The sequence below is a fragment of the Diabrotica undecimpunctata genome, chromosome 3, assembly GCF_040954645.1.
Source record: "Diabrotica undecimpunctata isolate CICGRU chromosome 3, icDiaUnde3, whole genome shotgun sequence".
Lineage (NCBI taxonomy): Eukaryota > Metazoa > Arthropoda > Insecta > Coleoptera > Chrysomelidae > Diabrotica > Diabrotica undecimpunctata.
This window is the reverse complement of record NC_092805.1, coordinates 117541865-117558773: the sequence shown is the minus strand read 5'-3', so window position 1 is coordinate 117558773 and position 16909 is coordinate 117541865. Positions and strand designations below refer to the sequence as shown.

Genomic DNA, 16909 nt, shown 5'->3' with positions numbered 1-16909 from the left:
CTGCGATAAAGCCACATTTCAAAGGGTTCTAGCCTTTGAAGGCTGTTTTAGCAGTTCAAGCACACTGCGATTTGAAATGGGCGTATCACTTACTTTTCTACACTGCTTACGCAAGACCATCTTTACTCAGTGCCGCCGGCCGACGGGTAGTTTAATGACAACAAATACATTATTCTCCATTCAAATTAGTTTTAACACGAACTAACTGACCGTACGTTCATGAGATTTGACGTCACAAAGGCGATAACGATGAAACTTAGCGCCAATGATGAGTAACACGTTTCACTATTAGATTTTAGTATTTTTTAGCAATTTTCTTCAAAGTTGGAACACGCTTTTCTCGATTATTACTGGACACAGAAAAGTGAAACAAAAATCAACGATTACAGAAAAAAAAAACTCTTTCAAGTGATGGGCGTAAAAAGTTTGGTTATAATAGAATGTTAAACAGTATAATCCAATTTTTCAACAGAAGTTTCAAAAAAATAAAAAAAGTAAAACCATCATTTTAAAGGCAACATAATTTCGAATAACGTGTCCAAATTTCGAGACATTTTGTCGGTAAATAACAGAGAAAATACTGTCCCTAGGTTTTGGTGCACCGATAAAACAGCCTTAATGTCCAGACTTTAACTCTATACTAAAGTACTAACCAAACGTACCATTTAATAACTATGATTCGGATGTCTAAGCTTAGTTTTCGGTTATAGATCATTTACTTCCATTTATTGTACATGTTACTAGCCTGTTCTATTCGTGTTTTTATTTCTATATCTGGATCACACTTATCATTTAGTACTACTCCTAAGTATCTGAATTTGTGAACTTGTTCTAACTGTGTGTTATTTAGGTCAATACGACAATTTTCATCGGTTTTGCTAATCACCATTGTTTAGTTTTTTGAATATTTATTGTCAGTCCCATTGCTTCACTTGCATTATTAACTCTGTCTAATATATTTTGTAAGTCTTCCATTTTTCTGCTGTAAAAATGATATCTTCTGCATATCTGGTATTGTTAATATATTTACCATTTATTTTTGTGCCAATTTCAGCGCCGTCTAGTGCTTGTTTAAATATGCCTTCAGAGAACAAGTTAAAGAGCAATGGAGACATGGCATAACTTTTGGACAAATTGGAGTTAAATGTCCAATTTGTGGATAAATAGATGAGTTGATTAAGTACATGTTAAACTAAAAAAGAAATAAATTGAGAGTCTATGGATTCCTTATCAGTTAGACCTAAATTATCTAAAGCTTTAAGTTTATTAGACACATGAACATATAAATGTCTAAGCTGCATGTGATTTGCATTGTTCGGTACCGGTTTACAATCAAGGAGTTTCAAAAATAATGTTTTAGTTAAATTATTTTTATTAAAATACCTCTCTATTAGAGTATCCAAAGCTAACTTCAAATTTTCTGCTATAACCGGAAAATTTGAAATTAATTTACACGGCTCACCGCTAACATACGATTTTAGATACCTACATTAGTTTTTTGAATATCTGACAACGAATCATTTTTTAAAATTGTTGTTTCAAATATTTGAAAAAACGAGTCCCATTTCGTTATTTTACCTGAAAACGGTTGGGTCGAAAATTCTGGAAGTCTAACGGCTACTAACTGGCGATACATTTTTTGTGGAGTTTATGTTAACTGACTCTAAATTTAAACTATCTTTAGATAATAAATCTATTTTCGTAAAATATTAAAACACTCCATAATAAGAGTGTCCGTCTCTTCTCGCATTTCTAACATGCCTTCATCGGTCAGTATGCCTTCTAAATATTTATAAACTTCATTAAAATCATGATATGCTTCTTTTAACATATCTAGTTTCACAGTTAGTGCAAATTTACTATTTATTTGATTCGAATGGTCCGGAATCCAGGTTTGTACCCGAGTAATATTGGATTTACCCGTCTTTTTCTTTGAACGAGCTGTTATTTCATCCATTTTTATCAACCAAAATTATCATATAAGTATAACTTGGATATAAAACCTGTAATTTCTCTCAAACTCTTTCGTTTAAAAGCAGTATCGAAGGATCATGGACAAATTGGGGTTAAATGCCAATTTGTTGATAAATAGATAGGACCCAATGACCTTTGTGGACTGTAATTATTTACCAACGCTTTTGTTCAATATCACACCTCATAAAGAGGTGGTAAAAAGTTTATCTAGTGCTTTAAGTAACATTAAAATAATAGATGAGTTGATTAAGTTCAGGTTTAATTATCCAAAAACAACAAGCATACAAAATTAAAAATATTTAACTAAAAAAGAGATAAATTGAGAGTCTATGGATGTAAAACTCTTTTAAAATGTTTATTAAAAAGTTCTGTTATATCTACCAGTCCTATTGTACACCGCGATGGCTGGTGAGCACTGATAAATTGAGAGTCTATAGATGTAAAACTCTTTTAAAATATTTATTAAAAAGTTCTGTTATATCTACCAGTCCTATTGTACACCACGATGGCTGGTAAACACTGCATATTCATCGAACTCAAAGTAAATCTGCTGAGGTCTTATTGTACACCACGATGACTATTCCTCGAACTCGAAGCAAATCTGCTGTGGTCTTGAAACTTTGGGCTACGGCTCACTAGACTACTACACAAATCAGCAATCTCCTACACAAATCAGCAATCTTCTTAGCACTTTTACAATTTAGCGATGTAATCACTAAACCAATAGACCCCAATGATATATTCTAAATTATACACTTAAGTAGGCGAAAATTTTCCTAACTCGCTCTTATATAAATTAAATAGAGTTCAGGTACAATTTTTTTTAACCAACACTTCAAATTACAAATTTTTTACATGTGGTTGACAAATTTTGCAACACAAGTGTGTATAACTCAAACTTAGCCAAGGTGCTATAAATTTTAACTCGACAGACGAACCGTCCGGACAAACGAAAACCGTCTCTCCCCGCTCTACTGATAAACGTGTACATAATATATCGGCTTATTTATTACTTCGCGCCCTAATAGTTAATTTCGACTTTATCACTCTTTACCACACTTTATCACACTTTATCACTTTTCGAAATCACGCGCTTTCGGAACAACCTTGTCGGACACTTGTCGTTCCAATAAAGGTTTTAAATTAGGCGGAGATCTTTTCCGTCTAGCTTCATTTTCTGTGGTTCATACACCACTTTTTTATGCTGGACTCTATCAAAAGCCTTTTGGTAGTCGATGAAACAGAGATATACTTTTTTCTGGTCATCGAGGCATTTTTAAATAAGTGTTTGTTCCCAAGGCTTTTCTAAATCCGAACTAAGAGTCACTTATATCTATTTTACATTTTTATAAATTTGATTCTGTATGATCTTTAAGAATATTTTTAGTAAGTGACTCATTAAGCTAATGAGCGACTCATTAAGCTAATAAATTCGTCGCATTTGCGGAAACTAGATTTCTTTGGTATAACTATGATTTCTGAGTACGCCATTCCTTTAGTATTACGCCACTTTTATATATGTTGTTAAGACGATGTGTTAGTAGTTTTATGTTGATAGCATCTATTATTTTATTACATATATTTCTATTTCTTCTAGTCCGCAAGGTTTCCAATTCTTCGCACATTGTATCGCATGTTTTACCTCTATGTCTAGCATTGGGGGTCCTTCATTTTCCACGCAATTTAGGTCTGTCATCCACAAAGCATTTTTCGATAAATTCCTCCCATACTTGAATTTGTTCGGTTCTTTCTATAATTATTTTTCCTTTGTTGTTAGCTAGAGGGGGTATTATGTTTTTTGTTATTATTACATACATTTCAATTATCCACTTTTCTTTTGCTTCTTTGATTTTTGAATCTATGGTTTTTTGGATTTCTTTATATAGACGTGAGTTGTTTTTCTGTTTGTTCTCTCTTACATAAATTCCAAAATGTCTTCCGTCATTTATTTTGTCCGCTTCTTACTTTTCGTATTTTTAAGTTGTTCTCTTAGTCTTCCAACTATGGTATTTTTTATGGTTTGCCATATATTTTCTATTTGTTCGTCTCTTGTTATAAATGTTTCTTACTACTTTTGCTACTTTTTCTTTATTAGCTTTGTTTCGAAGTATTTCAATATTGAACTTCTTTGGTTTGTTTTGGAGTATTGTTTTTAGTTTTTGTCTCAGATTTATAACGACTGGATACTACGTCCATACTTAATGCGTGTGCCTAATTCGTATCCTCCAGTGATATCAGATACATTTTCTTTGCTGATTTTTACATTAAAATCGCCTAGTATACTGTTGATGTGGTGTTTCTTGAGGCTTTTGTGATGTCTGTTATTCCTGTATAAAATTCTTTTACCTCATTCTCTTCTTTTTCTGCTGTGAGTGCATGTACCAGTTTTAGATTGAGTATAGTATTTTTTTAGTTAAATTATAGTATTGCTATCCTTTCGGAGTAAGGGGTGAAGTTTTCTATAGATTTATCAATGTTTATGTGTATAAAAATGTGACGTCTTATTGATGTGGATAAAAGTTACGACCCCTTTCGCATTATCTTTGAAAATGTCTGACTAATTACGGGACGAAACCTGAGCCAAAAATATTTCCAAATTATGGCCTAAAAATATACTATATAAGAATCAGTTCGTCAAGAACCTAATAGACATATGTAATTGAAAAAAATCACTTTAAGAAGTTGTAATTGTTTCTTTTATGAAAAAGAAAAATTAAGAATCACAAACATTAACACAAACAGATTATCAATGATTATCTTCAAACATCTAATTATCATCTCCCAGTTGTTATGTTCAAACGCGTTTATTTATACCAGGTTTTTGCGTTGAAATATATTTTCTAGAATTATTTATTTATTCATAAAGATCTTAATTATAATGTTTTTCAGATACAAAGAAGGCCGGACCATATCCGTCATGGTACAAAGGATCTACATCGGAACCATGTTCACCATACGACTATCCTTATCGTCCTTTCAATTCTCCGCAGCATTCACCGTTTTCACCACCTCATGGATTGAAACACATAGGAGATAATGAAATTCTTCCAAATTTCTCTAACGGTGGTCCTTCTTCATTTCTGGATAGATCGCTAATGGAGAAAGACATTAGGAGCCCATATTTTCAAAACGATAGATCTGTTGCAGAATTTAATTATGGTCCGGAAGGTAAGTAATTGGGTTTTAAAATAATTAAGTAATTAAAATATCATAATAAAACTTAAAAGTCTCGAATATGAATCAACAAAATTCCTATTTACATGGCATTGTCAGACAATAAAAACATAATGTGGCAAATGAAGAAATTGACAAAATGGTGATAAAATCGATAGAAAAACAATTAGAGTGTAGTCTCCTAATTTACACGAACATTGAAGGAAGTAAAAAATAGCATGAGAGCAAAACCAGAAGCATGGTCCCATATGACTAGAATGAAGCGTATATAAGCGATGGATAGTGTGTGAAGTACACAAAATAAACGAGGCCGCGTTGCTCAGAGTCGGAAAAGATGTGGGGGTGGTTCTTTCGACAGTCTTATTACCACATAAACAAAAGATTTTGAGAGAAGAAAAATTAGGAAGATGATAGCTACTAGAATTAAACCAAAAATATGGAATGAACAATAAAAGGAAAATCATAAATAATTTGCCATAAAGGATGCCACTTTGTCTTTTCTTCGAGTGATAAAGAAAACTCTTAAATCCAAAATACGTGTATAAACAAATAACTAGAAACAATCACACCCACCATATATGGGTTCAGCAAACCTGTTAGCAATTATTTCTATGTGGTTCAAGAGAAACGTAGATTATTAGAGAAATCAAAAATACTGTGTTGTTACAGACAAGCTACATTTATTATTAGCCGAAACATAGATTTTTCTTACACCTTTATAAAATGTTAAATGACCTGGTAAAAATATTTGTGTTAAAGGTGATCTCAAGAAAAAGACTATTTAAAAAAAATGAAAATTTAAAAGGAGATCGCAAACATCTTATGGAAAATGTAACGTCACTCAAATGCAATAAAATTTACATAAATAGACTCGTTAAGCTGTTTCCAATCGCGACTAGACCAATAGTATCTATGAATACCGAACAATTTCATTGACTTCAAAAATGAGATTTTCATAAACTTTGATTACAATTTACGCTGTTATTAATCAAAATTCAGAATTGGTGCAATATTATGAAATGATTGTAATTTCGAGACAAATCTCTTTATGTAAACTTTATTGCATTTGAGTAACTACATTTTCCATAAGATGTGTGCGGTGTCATTTACCTGGGTCATAAATATATCACGTTATGTAGTTTTTTTCGCTTCTTAAACTATACATATAAATTTAGTGTTGTATATAAAAAACAATCGATATTCAGCATGCAAAAAAATTAAGGGGATATACCCCATTCCAAAACACTGTAACACTGCACTGACGCTAAATACATGAAAGTTGAAGAAAAATATAAATGATAACAGGTGTTTTTACCCTTGCAAGATGATCCATTTGGCACTAACTTAATCTTTATTTTTCGTTGCTGGCTCACCACATTTATCTCGTAGTATGTCGTTGACTGGATACTATCAATAAAACTACTACCCAAAGATACAATTGATCTCCAAAGATAAAGATGTTTTCAAAGCCGGTGCGGCCTAGTGATCCTCTCTTAAAATCCAATTTGGGAATTCAAATTTCTCACACGTCAACGTAATCTACGCGGTAAAAATTCCCCCAGGGCATAGAGTGTTGCACTTAAACTCGACTAGCTCGATAGCCGTGGGTCTTGTAGACGTAATTTGGGCAAATTACAATAAATATTTGGATGTTTATTCTATTTTAAGAGACACTAAAGTGTTTTTCTTCTAATTGGTTTTTTTACTGTGCCTTTTTCCATTGAGATTTTCATGTTTTGTCTTACTTAAAAACCTATAAATATTGCTTTCAGTAACAACTTTCACTGTTTCACTGTTTCACAAAACTTCAGAGGGTGTGGGGGCAGTAATGTACTCCAATAATCCAAGAATTAGCAAGATATCAAATTAAAGCTTATTTTTTTCTTAATATGATGATATAAGTTTGCCTGAGAAAAAATAGTCGAAAATTAGGGTTGCCAGCTATTAAAAACGCGAGGTATCAAAGATAAAATAAAAGGCAGCTAGCGCGCAACGCTACTGGTTTGAAGTGTCGGTTGTGTGTGTTTTTAAAGCATGCGTCAATAGATATATAATAATATACACATTATCACTTGTCAAACCAGTGTCGTTGCTTCCTAACTCTATTTTACTTTATCTTTTATACCTCGCGTCTTTAACAGCTGGAAACCCTAATTTTCGACCATTTTTTCAGGCAAACTTATATCATCATACTAAGAAAAAATTAGCTTTAATTTGATATAAAAAGATGCATATATGTCATGAGCAGCATAGTTTATTTAAAAAATAAATGAAAGAAATAAAATACTTGCTAAAAACTAATTATTATTAATTGAATTAAAAATATTTGCGGCCACTTTTTGTCTGGCAACCTAATGTCAATGTATTCTCCTAATTTTAAATATATGTAAAAATGTGAGTTTGATAAACAACGTTATGAAACAAAATACATAAAAGTACTTAAATGTTTTAAAAACCAATGGAACAAAGAGCACAATAGATTTAAAAAATAGCACGTGTTTTCGCTAAATTTTTAGCGAACTCAAGCCGCTACCTATAGACTACGCGTCCCAGATATGAGTCATGCCTTCCTATAGACCATGTCTAAAGTGCAATCCGCTTTGTCCGAACGTAGCTATTTAAATTGGCGGAAAAATCGATGTCGCTCATTATATTCACTTGGTAGCGAACGTGTTAATTTCCTAATTAAATTTTATAATTTATTTTATCTTTTTCTACAGGTACAGAAAGATATATTCCACAGCAACCAGATTACTACCCCATGCCAATTAATTATAATGATATGGATATTCCACCTTATAATGGAATGTACTACGAACAATCAGGAATAAACCGGCTAGAACAAGAAATACAAGAATTAAAAGGTAGGATCAAAGTTACAGCTCATTTTATACTCCCATTTAACCATGATCTTCCACTATTATTTATTGCAGTTTTTTATTTCTATTGTAGAATAGATATTCACCAAAATAAACACTATCGAAATCTAAAGCGCTGAATGAAGGATTGCCCACGAAAGTTGCGTTTACCGTATTTGTCCTACTTGTTATTTATTTTTACCTTAGTATTATCTTACAATTAAAATCTTCCTTATTGCTAATTATTGATAACAAAGAAAAGAGTTTTTTTAGTATCAATTTTATCGCATTGGTCATGATATCGTCAGTGTAAATGATTATATAAAAACAAACATAACAAAGATTCAGAAATACGTGGAAAAACTAAAAAAATTGAATAAGAACTTTGGAAATAATAATAAATAGTTCTGGAATAAAATATTGTGTTTCAAAAGACAAATGGAAAAGAGATACAGAATTAGAAATGAAAGAAATCAATTCAAAAGAAACATACAGGATATACATATGGTAAAAGATACTGCAACAAGAAAGAAAAAAAGGGGATGATAGTGAAATAGGCAAGCTTATTATCACAAGTACCAAAGAAGATGTAGAAGGAATAATAATAAGAAAATCAGGAAATGCAGATGATATAGATCCAGACATGATTAACTGGTTAGAAAAAGTAAATTAAAAATAGCTACTAGAAATAATTAGGTAAGCATGGAAATTATATTTAAAGTATATACTGGTATAATTGAAAGCTGAGTGCTTCAAACGAGCTCGAATAGAAATTAGAGGAACAACCAGCTTTTGGAAGAAAAGAAGAACTACAGATAAAAAAAACGGGTGTGGCAGTCCAGTTTAATAATTAATATTTACATTATGAACACAAAATAAAATTAAGTTGCATTGAAATAATAATAAACACATACAAATAAGTCCAACATGACTTTATCATGACCTTAATTTGCCTTATTGGTTCTTTAAAAATTTGTTTTTGCCGGAAATGCATAAATAAGCTAACATAACTTCAAATTGCAAAAAGAAAAAAATCAGTAAAGTATCACAATAAAATGCATCTGGGTCAACACTAATACCGTGTAGGCCCTCTTCTACTTCTTATGACTGCATTTGTGAGTCGAGGCATGCTTGATATCAAATGTTCAACAAAAGCTTGCGGAATATTCTCCCATTCTTCAATAACGGCCTCAATGAGTTGGTTGTGATTGGCAATAGGGGGTCTACGACTTTGAATCTTTTTTTGATGCTCTATAGGATTCATGTCCGGACTATTAGGTGGCCACTCTAATAATGGAATATCAACATCATTTAGGTAGCCAATAACCTGTCGAGCCACATGAGGAAGAGCGTTGTCTTGCATGAATAAAAAATTAGGTCCAAGAAACAGAGCAAAGGCATTACATTTTAGAGCCACCAAAGGGTACTTTAGGAGAGATATTGCAGCTGGCAAACCTTTCTCCTCTCCTTCGCGACACGCTCACGACCATCCGGAGCTTTTAGGCTTACTCCAGTCTTATCGGAGAAAAGAACTCGTTTCCAATCATCGATGGTCCAATTTTGATGCAATCTTGCAAAATTCAATCTCTGAACCCTGTGTTCTCTGGTTAGCAAGGGTTTTTTGGCCGGTTTCCTGTTGCTCAATTCTGCTTCATGTAAACGTCTTCTAACTGTTCAAGACGATATCGCGACATTTCGAACATTTGCTGGTTCATTTTTTAGCAAATTGCTGATGACTCTCCTATCTCTGAGAGCACGTTGTCTCAAAAAACGATCATCAATTTCATTAGTGCAACGTTTTCGCCCTTGCCCTGGTCTTCGATGGTACGACCCTTTTTCATTATATCACCTCACCTTGCGACTGATGCTGGAATGATGTCTTCCTAACAAACCTGCAACGTATCGCATTGAATATCCTTCATCTAGGAGAGTCGATGCTCGCACTGCCTCCTCCATTGACAAATTTCTTTGGTGGTTCATTTTTTTATTTGATTTTTATGCAAATGAACTTCCAAACATGCATGTGATGAAAAATATCACAATAAAAAGCTTGTTTCTCACAAGCACTTTGCTTTAATCGGCATTTTGTATGAAAAGTTTAACTCACTTGTAGTCTAAAACGAAGTTTAATACAAATTATTGTTAAAACAAGACTAATATTAACTTACATAACAACTGTGACTGTCAAATAAGGTCCATAGGCAACTTGCCGTACAGTAAATTATCAATAAATAAACATTATTGAGAAAAAAATATGAGTGGTGCATTAATTTTGTCCAGGAGTTTAATTAAGCAAAAAATAAGGATAGAAATACTTTAAAAAACGCCATGACTTATAATTACATGTTTCTGTCTCTTAAATTTGTTTAAAATGCTTCAGTTTTTGCTGATAGACAAACAAAGCCAAAATATACTGTCTTTAACCTTAATTTGTTATTAACTAAGTAAGTCCAAAAAATCGACTACAGGAAACATATAGGTATTGTTATAAAGGTCCATATAACTCAAAACAACTGCGGTGGACTAAAATCTATGTGTTTTATTATATTAATCAGTTTAGATTTAATTTTGATTTATTTATTTAATTTATAACTATATTATAATCATAACAATACATATTTTTTTAGCTATCATTAGTTCAGGAAACAAAGACAAAACACCAAAACCGTCCTTTTCTCCGGAAATACAATCTCATCCCAAAAGGTACAAACGATCGTTAGATGAATCAAGACCACCTAGGCAAGAGAGATCACCTGAAGTATCAAGTAGTTCCTCTGATATGCAACTATTTGATGATGTAACCTCCAAGTTAAGGGAATACTTTCTAGAAGAAAACAGCAAAGGAAGAACTGCTGCAGACACAAGAGAAACAGGCTTTAACGAGATTACAGACAGACTAAACAAACTCAAATCTCAGTTAGGTGAGCCCATTGATTTGGATAATTTTAAACTACAATAATTTTTTTTTTTTTTAGAAGAAGCTATTCATCGAACAAATGAAAAAGTTGAGTATTTTCCCTTAAAGAAGTATCAAGAACCATCTTATCAGTATCCAACCCTCCCTAAAATTATTTACAAACCAATATTTCCAGAAATTAAAAAAGACGATATTCTCTCTAATATTATAGTTAAAATTATAGAGAAAGGATTGGCAATTTTACCTCAAATTTTGGGTAAACTCTTTGGTATGGGTGCTTACACATTATTCGAAAGTGTTCATGATAAGTATGACGATTCCTACGGAACTTCGTACGATAGTAACTACAACAAGGGCTATAGCTATGATCACAAAAAAGGTTACGGCAATAACTATAACCAAGGTTATGGAGTTTCATATAATACAGATAACGATCTGATGGCAATATTTCATAAATTAGGGGTTTTCGGGTATATTCCTTTGATATGTTTAAATATTATTAAAGTAATAACAGTAGCTTGTAAACTTATAAGAAAAAACAAAATATTTACCAACTTTATAGTGCCTACTATTGTTTTGCTCTTAGTAGCAGGCTCTATTATATTCTTGACGTGGTGGTTACAGCCCGATAAAGATTTGTTTGAGGAAAAATTGATTGGATTTGATAATTCAAGAAGTCGTATGGTCAACCCAAATTCCCAATACAATTATAATTATTATGGATCACCTAGGAGTTCTACCAGTGGTTACTATAATAATTATAATCAACACATTCCCTATCCTTTAGCATATTACAGAAATCCTTATAATTATTATAGCTATGGAGGTACTGATAGAAGAGCAATTAGTCAAAGTAGAAGTTTGCCAATGGTATATTTTAGAAGTTATTTTGAGGATGGTTCAAGAAAAGTTTAAAGAAGTTCGGTATACTATTTTATTATATATTTGTAAATACAGAATAACAAAATCAATCTGTGTTATTTATTTGTTATTACAATATAATAAACGTGGATGATACGTTTACATTAAATCGTAGTTCGCATAAATGACTAAACAACTTAACACAACTCCACAACAAAGCTAAACTTACTGCTAGCATCAATATATTTGATCCCCATGATAACAAGGGAAGATGGTATATAAAACTAGTAGAGTAATATTGTGAAAAAATAATCTATAGGAAAACCTTCACGGATAGGATCTCTTTAAATTATGTCTACAAGGATATAAACTTAACCGCAAAAGTTTTCTTCTTAGGGTGCCTGTTCGTTCTGAACGCTGGCGATCATTCTGGTTATGATGACTTTGTTGGTTGCTACACGGAATAGCTGTGTTGAGGTCTTTCTATACCATGCTCTCAGGTTAGCAAGCCAGGATATTCTTCTTCGTCCTGGGGCCCTTTTTCCTTTAATTTTACCTTGCAAAATGCACTGGAGTAGCTCATATCTGCCTTGATTTCTCATTATATGTCTCAAGTACTGCAGCTCACGGCCCTTCAAGATGTTGACCAAATCCGCGGTTGTGTTCATTCTCCTTAGTACTTCTTCATTGGTGACTTTGTCTGTCCATGGTATCTTCAGGATCCTTCTTTATAACCATAGCTCAAAAGACTGAAGTTTTGATAGAGTTTCCGCCTTCAATGTCCACGTTTCTACTCCGTATGGAAGCACTGAGTACACGTAACATTGAAGGAACCTTATTTTTGTTTCTAGGATGAGGTCATGGCTCTTGAACACAGATCTCATAGTCAAAAATGCACTTTTTGCCTTTCCGATGCGACATTTAATCTCTTGGGTATTGTCCCACGATTCATTGATTATAGTTCCCAAGTAGTTGTACTGTGAGATACGTTAAATTCTCATTTGGTTCTCATACAGATTTGCTCCAGTTATGTTTTCCTTGCTGATGATCATTAGCTTGGTTTTGCTGGTGTTTATATTCAGTCCATATGTTCTACTTGTTTCCGTTATTTTGTTCATTAAGTTTTGCAGCCCTTATATGATATTGGAAAACACTATTGTATCATCTGCATACCGCAGGTTATTGAGCTTGACTCCATTTATTGAGATGTCTTCATCAATATCTTTTAGACCCTCTTCGAAAATGTGGTCCGAGTGCAGATTGAATATCAGTGGTGAAATTATGCACCCCTGTCTCACTCCACTTAAGATTTTGACCTGATCCGTATATTCTCCATCTATTCGGAGCACCGCTGAACGTAAACTAATATCGCGTGTTTATCCCTCTTCGTAGCTACGTAAAGACACCAAAGCTATTCTTTCTGTCAAGAAAATTTCAGCCCAAAATATCACAGAGCCTCCATTAAACAATCTCGTCTTTTTTACGTTGAACTATGCATACCGCTCACTTGGTCAACGAATAACTTTTAAGCGTCGATCAGAAATGTTATTAGAAGAAGACGGGGAACCCCCTGATAATTTACGTTTCTTTCTGTTTTTCAAGACTACAGCATGATTTTAATGTATATTCACCTTTGTACCTTGTCCTCCCTACAGGTTGTCTCAAACTTAACATGAGGAAAATATTTCTTCTCTTCCACCCGGTATAAGCACAAAAGAGTTGGAGTAAACCTTTGGCCAACAGTATAAATACCAAAGAAAAAATCTAAAATAAGAAAAAAAACTAGCGGAATCCGTTTATCTGTTCACGAAAAAATCAACTATCAAAATGAGCATAATGTTTGGTGATGCTTTTGCGGTTAAGTTTATTTGGCTACTATACTTCTGATTCTTTTTATTTTAATAAGATTAGCTTCCGTTTACTTGTTTTATGTATGCTTCTTCCGAGCTGCCCCTACTAAGCAGTAACTCTTACAACATCGTTTTTGTGCATACTTGGTTTCAGTATCTTACCATAACTTGTCCATCTCTCTTCCGGTATTTTACCATCATGGTTTCCTGCGAACTGCTTACGTGCTGTAACCCATTTCATTAAATTATGTACTCTCACTTTTTCTCTTCTCACACCCTTCACACCAGACGCAGCATAAAGAACTGTGGTTAGAAGTCGCCAACTCTACCATAAAACATCACCACAGAGATTGATAATTAATTTTTTTCTTCTTGTAGGACATGGTGCTATTTATTCTATCATCCCAGCTCTTCTTATATTCTTCTTCTTCTTCTTCTTCTCGTAGCACTACAACCCGGGGTGGGTTTTGGCTGACTGCACAACTTGCTTTCATCTTGAACGGCCGTCCATAATAGTTGGGTCAGTGGGCAGCCCCATTGTTCTTAGATCTGACCATATATTGTCTCTCTATCGCATTCGTGGACGTCCTAAGGGTCTTCTTCCTGTGGGCACTTCGTCCCATATTAATTTGGCAAGGCGGTTATTAGGGAGTCTATAGACATGGCCAGCCCATCTTAGACGTTGGAATTTAATCTCTTGGACTATATCGCTCGCTCTATACATCTGCTTGACCTCAGCATTTGTTCTCATTCGGTATTGGTTGCTATTAATGTCGTGATAAGGCCCAATGATTCTTCTGAGGATTTTCCTCTCAAAACATGTAAGTTTTCTTTCAGTTTCTTTGGTCAGGGTCCACGTCTCACACCCATACATGAGCACCGGTCTAATCACCGTTTTATATATTGTAATCTTTGATGTTCGTGTTAGGCTTTTAGATTTAATAGTATTGTGGAGGCTGTACATATATATGTTTGCTGCCTGAATTCTTCCTTTAATCTCTTCCGCGATATCATTATCTGCAGTGATTGTTGCCCCGAGATATTTAAAACTCTTCACTCTTTCAAAGTTATATGTGTCTATTGTCACATTTTGCCCTATTCTATCTCGTCCCTTTTGTCTGTTGATGCACATGTATTTGGTTTTCTCTTCGTTTACCCTTAAACCAGTTTTCTTTGCCTCTACCTCCAATTTATTAAAAGTCTCCTTTACATTGGTGACAGTGTTTCCCACAATGTCAATGTCATCTGCGTATGCTAGTAGTAATTTTGGTCCATTTACTGTCAGTAATTCTGTTTTAAGGTGTGCTGCTCTTCCTACTTTCTCCAGGATGATATTAAAGAGGAAAGGTGACAGCGCATCTCCTTGTTTCAGGCAATTGCTTATTTCGAAAGATCTTCTTATATTGTTTATAAGCAATCCTTTTGTAGTTTTTAATACTTTCATTTCTGTGGTTCCCATGTTGCTTCTTTTTGTAATCGACGTTTCAGCTCTTGTTTTCGCTGCGTATGTTAGTACTGATTTAGTTAGTCTAGGGGTACAGCAGATGCTGTAAATGCTCATTTACTGAAACTTCGGCATTTCCGATCTAAAGTATTGAGACATATTACTAATGCACCGTGGTATATGCCAAATTATGTTATACATCGAAACCTCCAGATCAAAAACATTAAAGACACCGTTGTCTCATTCAGTAGCGTTGTTACAAAAATAGACTACTGTGTCATCCAAATATGCTTGCCCAAGACCTACTTAAGCGACCGAGGAGAGAAAGACTAAAGCGCCGTGTCGTCAGGTGGGGTGGAGTGATTCCTGATTACACGAGTTAATCCTCCTCGCTCCAATGAGTTTTATCACCCTATCGACATACTTAAGGGGTGTGTAAGTCTCTCAGGCTGGGTTAAACTATTGCTGACTTGCTTGCTTGCTCTTAGACCTTTCTGTACCTATAAACACATAAAGGTATATTCCATCATTTTATATCTGTGTGTGTATTTTAACTATTGCTGTTTTTTACATAAAAGTAAAATATGTCTTTGTAAAGTGTTATCTATATTTGGTCTTGTTCTTCGGTGTTTATATCGGTGTTATTGTACAGATTATTGAAGCAACCTTTTAGGTTTGAGGTTTTATAATGTTTGTTTGAATTTCCTCATTTATTTTCTTCTTTTTTTATTCTTATCATAGTCCATACCTTCTTTTTACCTCCATATATGCCATTCTTCATTTCTACTGAGAATATTTCCCAGTATATTTGCATTAGTTTCTTTATCTCACAGTTTACTTTGTTTCTAACTTCTTTACAAAACGACCACGGCACTTTTCTGATGTAAAAGTGGTTTCAGTTAAATTCGCTGAAACTTTGCAAGGAGGTAGCTTTGTTCATGGTGATCAAAAGTTCTCAGTGACCAAAGACTGAGAAATCAATTGTTTCTTAGTTCCAGAGGTTCAAAGTGTCGGTTTTTAATCGTTTTGAATAATATATATTTGAAAAAGATACAAAGTTTTAGTAAATAAGAGCAACTAACTTCAAAGAGTTATTCTGCATGAAAAATAATGATTGTTAGTAGAGGATTTTAGATTTTAGTACTCTCGTTTTCCAAGGTACAGGATTTTAGATTTTAGTACTCTCGTTTTCATTAAAGAATGTTAAGAGCGTTAAGTTGTTTTGGTTTAAAAAAAAAACATTGTTTTGACGACGTTTCGGCAAGGTCAGAACTTCTAATTGATACACTACTAATAACCTACCTTAATACCGTTTAAAATGTTCTATTGTAATATTACAATCCATTTTTTTTATTTCTTGTCACTATTCACGTTGGAATTTATATCCATTCGGCATCTTAATATTCACTTAAATTAAAAATGTTTCACCTTGGTGGGATTCGAACCCGGATCTTCTTCATGCCAAGAAAGAATACTGGCCTCTTACCCACCGAAACAATTTCCTTTTCCAGACATCAAAAAACAATTAAACAATTGAAAATCGGTATGTCAAACATAACCTCTTGACAGTTTTAAGGTTTTAAACTCGGTTCGCTATCTCCAGTCCGAACTGTCTAGTGAATTTAGTAATTATTTTTTTGCGAAGTTAGTTACTTTTCGACAGACTCGAAGTGGCTGGAAATTACTATACAACCAAGCACACGTACTTATAGCCAAAATTAATAGTAAACAAACTAAATGGTATATAAAATAGAACTTTACAAATTACCGACAATCAATATTTATTTGTGTGCACCATATATAACAAATAGTTATGTTAAATTATAACAAT

The 16909-nt window shown here is 33.5% G+C and overlaps 1 protein-coding gene across 2 annotated transcripts in view; it reads left to right on the top strand.

Annotated features, from left to right (window-relative positions):
• LOC140437290 (uncharacterized) overlaps positions 1 to 11902 on the top strand; it is a 44241-nt gene extending 32339 nt beyond the window's left edge. The window contains exons 3-6 of one of the 2 annotated variants that reach the window (XM_072526722.1): positions 4864 to 5142; positions 7869 to 8012; positions 10634 to 10927; positions 10982 to 11902. In XM_072526722.1, coding sequence (XP_072382823.1) covers positions 4864 to 5142; positions 7869 to 8012; positions 10634 to 10927; positions 10982 to 11838 — 1574 coding nt within the window. In that variant the 3' untranslated portion in view covers positions 11839 to 11902. The remainder of the gene's footprint in view (positions 1 to 4863; positions 5143 to 7868; positions 8013 to 10633; positions 10928 to 10981) is intronic. The other variant, XM_072526723.1, reaches the window with a different exon arrangement.
• Positions 11903 to 16909: the final 5007 nt, after the last annotated feature.